This window comes from Cyphellophora attinorum (assembly GCF_001299255.1).
Source record: "Cyphellophora attinorum strain CBS 131958 chromosome Unknown Contig2, whole genome shotgun sequence".
Taxonomy (NCBI): Eukaryota; Fungi; Ascomycota; class Eurotiomycetes; order Chaetothyriales; family Cyphellophoraceae; genus Cyphellophora; species Cyphellophora attinorum.
Window position 1 is genome coordinate 803,768 of NW_017253230.1, and position 12,229 is coordinate 815,996.

The window sequence follows — 12,229 nt, forward strand, 5'->3', positions numbered from 1 at the left end:
ATGGTGCAGTGGTACGGTCTGTGGGTATTCTTGCCTTCACGCTGCAGAAGCTGCGCAGCTGAACGTTGTGGGCGCTAGTACGCGTATCGAAACCACGGATTCTCTTTGTCAGTCAGGTCCTCGAAAGCATGCTTTTCTCCCTCTTGCTGGTCAAGCCCAGTGGCGTCCCTCCGTTGATTTTCACGACGGAGCATGATATAAAGTATTGCTGCGACTAGCACAAGCACCGAATAGCTTCCAAGGATGCCCTTCCATAGCATCGGGTAATGCTGTGCGACCTGCTCGGTCTTGATCCAGAACGGACTAGAAAAGAAGTGTCAGCACATTTTTCCCAATACACGGTCCGGACAGCTCCGAGCAGGAACATATCACTTACCCTACAATATTGCCGACGCAATACATGAAGAAAGTAGCACTGGCCATAGCGCTCTTCTTCGTGTTCCCAGCAACATTGACCATTCCCATGCTGACGATCAAGCTAGTCACTGGCGCAAAGAACCCAATCAATGTGTAGCCTGCCAATGGCGTCGCAGCATGATGTGTCCATGACGATTTCCATATCATCGCACAACCCGCCATGACTGGCAGGCAATTGAAGATGATCATGATCAACCGAATATTCGGGATGATAAGAGACAGGTAGCCGCACAGAAGAATCGTCACAAAGCAGACTCCGCCAAGAGGCATCTGCCATAGTATTGCTGTGAGAGGCGAATATCCAAATGTTGAGACGATCAGAGGTCCAAATGCCGAGACGGCACCGTTGACGGTGTACGCGAGTCCCATCATAAGCGCGATGAGGTACACTTTCGGGTCGGTAAGAGCCTCCTTGATCTGGGATCCTTTGATTGTGTTGCACCGCACGCCCATCTGACTGCGTCGGAGCCGCTCAAGTGCAATAGTCTTTTCTTGCCCATGGAGGAAGAAAGCCGTGTTAGGTGTCTGCGGGAACAGGAAGAAGAGCAGACCATAGAGGACAGTTAGTGCTCCAGCCATAATATACAAGTATTGCCAGCGCTGCAAGTTGCCGGAATTGATGCTGGCGAAGCCGTAATTCAAGCCAGCTCCGATCACAGTCCAGCCTCCGGTTGCACTATACCACAAACACTGCCGCCACGTCTGCTCCTTCTGGGTGTAGAATGAAGACACAATCACCATGAATGCCGTGGGGAGCATACTCTCGAGAAAGCCCAGAAAGAACCGCTGCACATACAGACCTTGATGTGTGGTGACAAGGGCGGTCGCCATACAAGTCAATCCCCATATTACAACACATGCGCCAATGGTTCTCGAAAGATGCAGGCGCTGGAAGGCATAAGTCAAGGGTATGACTCCTGCAAGCATTCCGAAGTAGAAAAGCGAGCTCGCCCAGGACAGTCGCTGAGTGGACGTCTTCGGTGGCGTTGTGGTTGGGTCCACGACCACACGGAGGTCAAGTGCTGTGATCAGACCGAAAATCGAAGCACCACCGAGGATTGCTTTGTCGTAATAAACGAATCCGTAGCCAATCCATAGGAACGGTATAACGAATAGATCGATCCGCCGGATGACTCGTCGCTCGATAGCGGCATCGTATTGTTGAGCTTCCGTACCGACAACATCCGCGGCAACGTCCACTTTGCCTGTTGTTGTACTGCGATGAACGACATTGTCAGAGGGACGCTCGGAGTTGAGATCCATCATGGAGCTAATGTCATTCGTACCTAGTACGGAGGTTGCAAGTTACTTAGTAGCTGCAAGCTCGAGTCAATGGTGTCGATATGGCAGAAGGTTTCTGAGGACTTTATCCACGGCAAATGTGGCGGAACCGCATCTTGGCCTCTCAATCTCACCAATCACTGCTGCTGAGTCAGTACATCCACCAGTCGAATAGAGCAGACAGCGCCTTCCGTAGGCATAGGAAAAGATTGTCGCTACATTGGTCGCGTGGGGTTCTGGGGTCCTGAGAATTGAATGTTGTCATGTCCGAGCATTGTAACTGGGTGAGCATTACCAACAGAAGGGGGCACCGGATGTGACATCCGATGCCTCAGGTACGGGGAACGCAAGCTTTGGGAACACAGTAATACACGTCTTCCAGTACAGGGTGCGAGTCCTGAGGTCCCGGACTACACCAACAGGAGCAACCTCAACTGTCCAGTACGATCAGGCTAGCGGTGCTTTGCCTTTGACGAGGCGTCGAGAACTTGCACTAGCTCGAAACCAGGCTAAGCTACAATGGACGTGGAAGTAATTGCTGCTCAGCAACAAGCGCATAACAGTGAGCGTTGCGAGAAGTGGTTCGAGGCAGCTGCTAGGGGTCCGCCTACCCAAAATACTTCTAATCAATACCTCCAGTGAGATGCCCATGCTCGTCAAATCAGTTCGAACTCACATTCCGGAATCTTTTGCTTGTCCCTGATCCGAAAAGCCTCGCCATCCATTACGCCGTGAACATAGCTCTCCCCAATTATCTCACATCGTAGCCTCTGTCCAACCCGAATTTCAGGCTTCAGTGGACTACTTCGCAAAGGATAGGTCCGAGTGGCGTTCGGCCGCGGACCAGGCGGCGTATCAGTTGATGCAGGCGGAAAAGGTATTGAGGTAGTTGTAGTAACATCTTCGGCTCGAATAATAGGTGCAGGTGGCATATGCACGCGATTGTCGGTCTGTCCGTCCTCGTAAGCCACCACTTGAGCCTCATGGCTCCTATCCTCTGACACCCGCAAGATCACAGGGACGCTGCATCCACGAAGAATACATACCCTATCGCCTTTCTCTGCGTCGTTTGGCGCAAGTCCTAGTCGCTGACCTCGAGTGGTTCGCATCAATCGGCGGTTCCAGATGACAGACTGGACTCGTCGAAGGTAGTTGGTCATAATTTCGCTCGACTGCGCGCTCGACATCAGTCGCTCCGTATTAAGATTGCCTCCCATGACACGCTGAGCAAACGCATGCTCGCAAGCCCTACGATAGTAAGAAGGCGGATTGTGACCTTTATCGTCTCTGTCTGCGACCAGAGTGCGCCAAAAGCTCTCAGGAGGCTGGTCGCCTTTGTACGGGTCCCATTCCGCCAACCTCAGCCACTCCACAGGCACGTTGCCTTCCGTAGCTGGTGCCTGAAGCTTCTCGATCGTGTCGAGCACAAACCCATACACATAAAGGCTTTGCGGTGAAGCTCGGGGCATTTTGAAATCGTCGGGCGTCGTCATAGCTGACGCTGAGTAGATCCTGCCACCGGAAGCAGGTATACCAACCAATAGGTCAGCGTTAGCTCGACCATAGTTGCCATCAGGCCGCGGTCTATAAGGTGACTTATCGAGTCTGCAGACCCATGACGGCAAACTATCGTTGGCATCGGGTATGGGCCCTTTGGCTGGGGCCCAGGGGCGGCAGAGCATATCTAGCGACTTCGACGCTCGGATTGTGAACTCGATGAACTCTTTACAGACATCGTAGAACTTTTTGTTAGCATAGTCAACGTGGAAAGTCTTCTCGGCGACGCGGTCCTCGAGTTTCTTGATGACGAATTTCACCACGTCCCTGCGGTGATCTGCCTTCCACTGTAGGAGCCGCTCCACAGCAAATGCGGTGCCATCGGCCTTGTTGAGCTGCTCCATCGTCTCACTATCCCAGTCCCAGAAGCTTTGTTCGATAAGTTCGCTGTCGAAAAGGCCTCTCGCTCTGACCTGCGCGACGATAGTGTTATAGTTTACATCTCCTGACCAGTAGGAGGGTATCACCGGCCGATAAGCCTGATCTGCCTCAGGGCCTTATCGAAATCTCGCCTCAGCGCTCGGTCGTCATCCTTCTTCAGCCACACAGTTCTTACTCTTTCCAACGCTTCACTGTCTTCTTCTATCATTTCTTCCTCGTGCTGTTGTCTGGCCTTCTTCGGTGAAGACGGCACTGCTGAATCGCCAGTGCTACTAAGCCGACGAGAGCGAGCAGTGGAGGATTGCGAAGACAGCCGCCTCGCGAACAGGTTATGACGGGCTTCGGAACCTGGCGTCACCTCTGCGGAGCGACCGATGTGTCCATGTACCATTTCTGTGGGACTTGAGACCTGGAGGAACGGATTGTCAAGCGACCCAGTTGCACCGTGTCTTGGTGTGTTCAAAGACATCACGCGAGGTCTCGCAGCGAGAGGTTGGGATGCACCTCCGTTGAGCAAGGGTGCCCGCCTTGCTGATGTGATCACACCTTTGGCCAAAGAAAGCACTGCATAGATTATGTCGTGAGGCACGGTGGCGTTGAATGCTGAGAGATCAGATATCAAAGCTTCGAGTGGAAGCAAACGTTCGACCCGCCTCCGGTCGTCGGCTTTCCGGAACAGCTTGCTCAGCGTGGTGACGAGTCTGTTGGCTCCGAGCGCTTCAACGTCACCAAGGAAATCTGCTCTATGGCCATACTTGGAATCACCCCGGAAAAGCTCCGAGATATCGTGCGCTCTCGATCCAAACAGAGCTACGGCGTCAGCCAAGTCATCCCACGCTATTTCGTTCTTGCCGCAATGTACAGTCGCTTTTCTCGCGAATGCGATTTCCTGGACGATCCATCTTCTCGAGAACCACCTAGTACCAATTAGATATCCGTTGCGAATAGACATGCGGGGGCGACTTACTCGCGCTTCATCAATTTTGACAGCGCAGCCCAAGCGTCGGTGTTGCCTGGGGTAACTGTCTGGTCGAAATCTTGTAAATGAAGCACATTGTCAATATGTTTGAAGGCCAAGTCGCTCGTTTCGTCTGCGTCGCCCAGCCACACGCAGACATTCTCAGCCCATTTATAGATCTGATCCATGAGTGGAATCTGGTCGGACCTTTCATTGTCGTCTTCTTGATTGATACAGACTGAATCGATCCATAGCACGCGGGTCTTGTTCTCATACCTCAGGCTACGGAGTGCTTTGGCAAGATTCGGAGTGATGTTTAGACCCTTCGTCTCGGGCCGATCAGCTTCCTTCTCGTCCAAGATTGTCAGCCAGCACTCAGGGTCTGGAGGTCCCCAATGATAAGACAACGCTTCGTAGGTAAGACCGTCGTGAGTCTTGTCGTCCACAGTCTTAATTACTGGTATATCATCATTGAGTGCTGGGGCGTCGTCCTGTTGCAATCGGCTGTCGTAGTTTGGGAGATAGTGCTCGGTCAGTCGGCTGATGAGTTGATTGTTGTGAAGGCCGGGGTAGAGTCTCAACAGCCTGATCCATCGACGCTCGACTTGCTCAGACGCTTGGTCAGAGGGAGCAGAACTTTCACGGAGACCAAGAGGCTTGAACACATAACGTTCCAGTGGTGCGGACGCCATTACGCACAGACGACATTTCGTGAGAGCACACGGCTGACACGTCAGGCAGGAGCGGCCTGGTCTAAATATCACTTATGCCGTAGATTAGAAGTGACGATCCCGTGCATTGTCGGTGGGTGGAGGCTGAGCACCGCTATTGGCAGAGTAAATGCATCTAGTAGGCATGATATCCCTTTCTGGCTCATCCTGGTCGCGGCCAGCCAATCTTCTTTGTGCAGACTCGAATTTGGACCACTTTGCTGGAAGAACGAACAGCTGGAATTAGCGTGAGAAAGTCTCCTCCTCCTATAGGAGAAGCCTGCAAGCAGCAGAAGATGGAAGTGCTGATCAGGCTGAAGAACATGCCATTTGAAGCATGCACTTCAGCTTCTGTTCGCAGACATCGCGAGGGGAACACACTACTCGACAGGGATTCTTTGCCAGCCACAGGAGACCCGGGCGAATCAACAGCCAGAGGAGGAGGTGTGTCGTGCCGCACCGCCATCGCCCCTTGAAGTGGCCCGAGATGTCTGTTTCGCACTATGCGGCGCCTTGCACCTCGCTCACAGCGCTTGCAACGCGGTTTTGTTTGCGGTTCCAGAGTTGAGCTTGCTCGAAACTGCTTACTAGTATGCTTGTCCCTCAAAAATCAGCGGCTCGATATTGTCCCAGGTCAGCCGAAGTCGCCGAGCAATTGGGACTTATGACGGTACGCTGGCACATTTGGAACTTCCTACAATCGGTCTGAGCCGCGGAAGTTCTTCGGAAGCTCGATCGCCAGCGTTAGACTGTCAGCCTGATGACCGTCGGCCACTTTCACACAGAGATGGATACAGCGAACCTCCCTTTTGAGCGTTAGGCGGAAAGACACAGCCCGGCACGAGCGCCGACCAAAGTTGCCGTTTGCTCGTTATATGCAAGATCGAGGTAGCTGCGGTGTATGCAAAGGTACTTGAAGTCACCAATGCTCAAAGTCGTGATTCAGTCTGCCGATTGACGTTGTGGTGCGCCACCGGACAATTTTACGGTCGACCTAGCGAGCTTGTTGCGTCGTGCAGGTGTGAGAGCACCTCCTAATTGTAGACGGCCTCTCCAAACCACACAGTCCATCACTCACTGACAATCTGGGCGTCATAATGAGCAAGAAAACCGGTTATCAAGACACGACTCTCTGCTATCAGCGCCCACGCATTGGAGCGAACATTCTCCCTATCTATACTCAAGGTGACGCGCAACGCCGAGCAATCTGCTCAACATCAACCAAGACTACGATAAGAGCTAGGTTGCCATGAGGTCTTGACTCACTTCAGCAGAACTCAATAGAGTCCACCCGGCTTCCAGAATGCAGTATGCCTCCACGTTCCAGACAACAACTATGGTACCTTCCTCAAGGTCCTCGCAACTCTGTACCAGGAGTGAGCTCTTATCAGATCAGCTACGGCTCCAGCGGATGACCTTATGCTGCATATACTAGCCACGTCTCCGCGCGGCCGTTCCCGGGACTCTACCATGGTAGTCGATACCAATGCAGAGATGTGCAAGCGCTTCACTCCAGCCCGGGGCTGAGGCTGCAGGAAAGAGGGTCGTTCCGATGGCACCCGATATATCATTCAATGCTCGGTCACTGAGCCGGTGGATGTCCGTATGCCCCCACAACATATGATGATTGCGGGCGAGGTGAACGAGGCTCACGAGAACGCAGGGTCTGAGCACGATTCACCGTAAGTTGCCGGTGCTGCTGTAGGTGAGATCAGGCTCTGGAGAGCTGAAGCCTGAACGTCGACCTTGTCGTCAGCATGTAATTTCGGCTTCTCGCTCTTTGTAGCGCCGTTAGAAGTAACAAGTCATGGGGCAGAACGGCGAGCACAGAGAAGTGGATGTCAACCTGACAAGATCATATGTGCAGCGTGTGAAAGAGTGTCGCAGATTGCTCTTCTCTTATTCTTTGGTCGCTATCGTAAGGTCTATATTCACCGATCAATCATTCCGTAGATCTGTCCCCTGAGCTGAAGTGACTGACGAACGTATTGTGACATCTGTGCCATGTTGTTGTGGTGCTCATGAGCCCGTCTGAATCCAGGTCGGCGCCGCGGAGCCTCGTCGTCGCCGGTCCGTAGGAGAAGCCCTTATCTGGCTGCCAGCACCCCTTCATTCCCATCAAAGATGTCAAATTCCCCCATTGTATAGTAATGATTCGCCCTCGCAGAACAAAGATAAGACAAAAGCCGTCCAGCGCCATGCTATGATCCCATGAAAATGACTTTTATTGCAAAGCGAGCCCATTCCCATTTCACCAGTGATGGCAATCAGAAATGTCAAACCACAACTCGACTCATGGCTTGATCGAGACTTTCAGGCATTATCGCCAGACTTGTACCATCCCACATTCCACACAACATGGGCGATGTCTTTGAAGGTATTCACCGCATTGAGTGCTTGTCCGATCAGACTGTTCTTCGGCGGCTCCTCCTCATCCATGTCGTCGTACGGCATGAACATGCCAGACTCTGTCCGACGCATGCCCGGGCCAGGCTCGTAGTACTCAGATTCGTAGTCCAGTGGAGCCTGCCAGGGCTGATCACTCAGCTCGTGATCGTCCTCTAGTATGTAGTTCTGAGATGGTCTCGATGGTCGAAGCGTCTCTTGTGACGGCGATGGTGACAGTTTGCGGCCTCTGGCCCATAATCCAGTTTGTGGGGGTTGGACTGGCTCCGGTGTGTCCGTTCTGTATTTCAGCGTTGTCGAAGGCAGAGGTATGATGGTCTTGTTGTCATTGCTGAAGCTTCCCCTGGGTGTCGTGGTTTTGCTACGTGACCTCACGGGCGCCATCATGAGACCGCCATCATCGTCTTCGTCGGAGATATATTCAATTTCTTCGACTTCTTCTTTGTGGTCATCATCAGACTCTATTGCTCTCACCTGCCGCACTTCATCGTTGAACAGAACGTGCTTGCATTCGTTGGGCGTAGGTGTCTCCGTATTTGAATACGGTGTCCTTTCTCCAGTGAATATCACGCCTTCGTTCGGCGGGCTCAGCGAGACGGAGCTATCAGTGGCGGATGGTAAAACGAAAGCAGAAGCGTGCCTTTTAAATGCAGGACGACCGCCAGCAGGGCTGCTGGCTTGCTGAACACGGATGATTTCACCCGCACGCTGGAGCAGCGAATGCTGAGATCTTGATTTCTCAAGCATGACTGCTGATGCCGATTTCTTCTTGAGGTTGGACTTCTTGGCAATGAAGGACGACGAGTGTGATAGCCGACTAGGTGGCGGTGTGACAGTTGTCAACGATTTTGGACCGATCTGCAACGGACCGTACAGCCAAGTGACGTCGCAATCTTTGAGCCAATTCAGCGACTCAGGAGAGACGGTCTTAAGATCGTTCTTAGTCTTCATCCATTGCCGCCAGGAAGCGTTCTCTAGCCGAGTGTGGTTGTTGACACGCCCTCTGCGTCTCGAAACGTAGCTCCACGACGCCCATATATCCTCCTCTCGCCACTCGTGCGCCAGGTAATCGACATGCTGTGTTGGCTCTTGCCGTACAGCAATGTCGTCACTCACTTCTGAGGGTATATCGGAGGTATGTGAAACGCTTGGCTCCGTCGACGGTTCTGTTTCTCGTGGCTCTTCAGCCGGAGCTGCTACCTTGGCAGGCTCCTGGGCAAAGGATGGAAACGCCATATCATCGTCCTCGTCGTCATCATCGAAGGAGTCTTCTGAAGGTGCCGTGGCAGAGTAGTGGTAGGAGGACTGCTGTAAGTATGAAGGTAGTGGTGTCTTCGGTCGGGTAGCGGTGGGCGAGGATATGTGTGTAGCTCCGTCGCTGTCGTAGGCCTCGCTTGGATACGTTGGCGACGACTGATAATAGGATGGAGGTGGCTCGTAGGGCACGGAGTACGTGGAATGACTAATTCTGTCCTTGCTGAACGGGTCGGCTCCGTGAACAGGAGCGTGCAATATCGTTGTCATAATCTGGCCAGCATCGAAGTAGAGTTAGAGTGTTGGTCACGATGGCTTTGAGGCGTCAACGAGCGACGATTTCCAATGGATTGAGGCGCGCTTGGTGTGCAGAAGAGCGGGACGGGCGATCTGGAAACGAGGGACTTCTCTGAGTGGTATGTATTGTATGGGCTCCCTAGTAAATAAGACTCTCCCTATGATCGAGGAAACGGAGTACTGGGCTCGTGGCAGCGGGGTAGAGGAATAGATCGGGCTCGCAGGGAAGAGGCTTTGGGGGTAGATCTGGAAAACTGAAGCCCGAGGTCAGGAATGCAAAGCTAAAGTTTGGCTTTACTGTGCCAACTTTGAGGAGGAAGAATCTTGAATCTGTGCCACTATGTCCGCAAGTCCTTCGAGTTAAAGTCTTTGAGGTCGATAGGTGGGAGTCCAGACTAACAAAGAGGACCGCTATTTTCCTTCAGGGATCACAGCCATTGAACTTGGCGGTCATGGCGCCCCATAACCCTGGTCTAACGAAGCGTGGGGATGTCAGAATGATGTGCTCGCTTGAGCAAAGTCTCCATGCAATTCTCGTGGGCAGGAGCGACTCGAGCTCTACATGCAGTAGTGGGTGAGGACCACCCGCCAGAGAAGGCATGTCATAATGCCCTCGCTATGGATCAAAGGCCGCAGAACGCGAGTGGTCAAAGCTGTGGTTCTTCAAACGTGAGAGAAATCATCCATCTCCACAGGCGTCGCTTGAGCCTGGAGAATATTCCTTTGCCCCTGTGAGATCCACAGCAAGCAAGCGAATCGGCAGCACTTCTCGCAGTAGCCGGCTCAGTCAAAATATTTCAGGGAGGCGCACGAATCTGTCCTCAGCTTCACGCACGAGGATGGAGAGCAAACATGAAACCAACGACACCACGTTGCCACAGCGTTAACTATAACCGTATATGTTGCCTATCTTTTTAGCACGCCTTGTTGAAGCACATCGGCCGACAGTTTCACCGATCTAGCGGTGGAGATAGGCATGTCGCATTGTTTTTTGAGCATCATGATGATCAGCCTCGCTCACGAACTGCGGTTCTCGCTATAGAATGAAAGACCTCTCCACTTGGAACACGTCGCAACATCCATCCTTTCCGTTGGTCCACAATTTCTATTTATCTATGGCCTGTGAGAAAAGTCAAGATACTGTGTCATCAGAGATGGAGATAGAGAACACGAATTGTGACCCTGGTCTACGACTGCCTGTCGCCCTTCAACGGTTGCACTGTTCCACTTCTGCATCAGCCCTCCAGGATCATCGAAAGCATATGTGCCACAGTTTGTTACGACCACGACCACGAACACGACCACATACAACATCTGTCTACCGTCACTGGAGCACGCAATCGTGCAACATTCAAGCACAATCAGCGCAAACCATGCGCTGCTATACTCAGCTGATACTCGCCGAAAGGCGACGAGGCAGGACCTACCATATGCCCGGGATCTCAGGCACCGAATTTCAGGCTTCACCATTACCTCACTTTCTAACATCAGAAAGACGCTGATAATTCTCCGCTAGCCTCAAGCTTATGCATCTTGCAACGCCAGCATCTCTTGCAAAGGCGCATTCCTTATCTGCACATGTCTGGCTGAACGTCGCCTTTTTGGAACCACAACATGATTGGGCATCTTCAGCGGCTCCCTATCAAGGGATACAAGGTGCTCGTCTCGTACCTTACGGCTACTCGGTAGGCCATCTCCGTTGCAATCCGCGATCCTGGCTGACAGCCGACTTGTATAGAAGCGAAAGGCTGCAGCCAAAAAGTGGCTTGAGAGCCGTGGCCGTGCCATTGGTTCACAGTCAACGTTCCCCTCCGAAAATTCTCGAGTTGCATATTGCTCTCGCCACAACTCACGAAAGCCTCTATTTCTTATCAAATAGAAACTGGAAAATATCGACCGACTCTGCCCTGTTTCTGGTTCTTGGCTAAGGAGCATATTTTAACATCGACGATATAGCACGCAGCAATCTGTGGCTAAGCAACGAAGGTCCTCAGCCGCACCATGGACATGGCTTCAGATCTCTGATAAGGTGCCGATATCCTTCACGACACCATCGCAGTCCTGCATCGTATGGCTGAAGCCACTGCTCGATCGTTGCCGAGATGCTCGTGATGGAGCAGTGTGGACCTGAAGCAGCCGCATGAATCTGATCGGCCCGTTGATATCCTACAGTCCGCCCGAACGCCATACTGCGCTGGGCATTTACCAAGTCATAGGTCCCCACCTCACTCACGCCGGTTGCGCCATCCTTCTCGTTAATTGCTCTGTTGGACTTTTGCAAACAAGCGGATTTCAAGCCACAGCGACTATCGTGAGCACACTCGCAGTCTCTGGAGGTGGTCAAACAGGTCTCACGTAGAGTTGGGGACCCAGAGCCTTTCACATGTCACATCCTACCGCTTACGACTTCGAGCGAGTAATCGCGCAATGTGCTCCACGGTACTGCAACGCCAGATTGTTGTTCGTCTACAGTACATGCAAGACATACTGCAGCCGCGCATAATCCTGGCTCGCAATAACTTTAGCATAGTTGAGGTTGTGCGCACCATGAACCACGCGACGTGCCGACCAGCACCGAGCTGATCGGATGGTGCCTCATTTCAAGCATCGTTCTGTGACTGCCCACACTGCAGACATGTCAAAGAAAGGAGATCAGGTAATTCCTACAAACAACATCCCGCCTTAGCGTCTGTGCTGTATGGTGGTCGTATACTGGGCTGAGGTCAGCGAGATGGCGCATCGGAATACTTGTAAGGTGCAGTCATCCTAAGCAGGCAGGTAAGATTGGTCGTGTGCATCTCTCATTAGACGATCTCAACATCAGATGCTGTGTCGAGGACTCCGCATTCTGGGATTCGCATTTCATTGACACATCCCGAACTGGAGTTGTTTTGCTCAGGCAGGTCCCTTCTTCGTCGTTCGCAATCACTTCAGCCAAACACGAAGCTCATTCCCCCGGATTAAGCCT

At 52.5% G+C, this 12,229-nt stretch overlaps 3 protein-coding genes across 3 annotated transcripts; all 3 read right to left on the reverse strand.

Annotated features, from left to right (window-relative positions):
• Positions 1–74: 74 nt before the first annotated feature.
• On the reverse strand, positions 75–1,680 carry AB675_2617 (putative transporter; the record flags this gene model as incomplete). Its single annotated transcript, XM_018142604.1, has 2 exons — positions 75–303; positions 377–1,680. 2 exons carry the CDS (start codon positions 1,678–1,680, stop codon positions 75–77), a joined length of 1,533 nt encoding a protein of 510 aa, XP_018004827.1.
• A 674-nt stretch (positions 1,681–2,354) lies between these two features.
• Positions 2,355–5,286, reverse strand: AB675_2618 (uncharacterized protein; the record flags this gene model as incomplete). Its single annotated transcript, XM_018142605.1, has 3 exons — positions 2,355–3,734; positions 3,812–4,553; positions 4,604–5,286. 3 exons carry the CDS (start codon positions 5,284–5,286, stop codon positions 2,355–2,357), a joined length of 2,805 nt encoding a protein of 934 aa, XP_018005269.1.
• Positions 5,287–7,617: 2,331 nt separating this feature from the next.
• On the reverse strand, positions 7,618–9,234 carry AB675_2619 (uncharacterized protein; the record flags this gene model as incomplete). Its single annotated transcript, XM_018142606.1, has 1 exon — positions 7,618–9,234. One exon carries the CDS (start codon positions 9,232–9,234, stop codon positions 7,618–7,620), a length of 1,617 nt encoding a protein of 538 aa, XP_018005275.1.
• Positions 9,235–12,229: the final 2,995 nt, after the last annotated feature.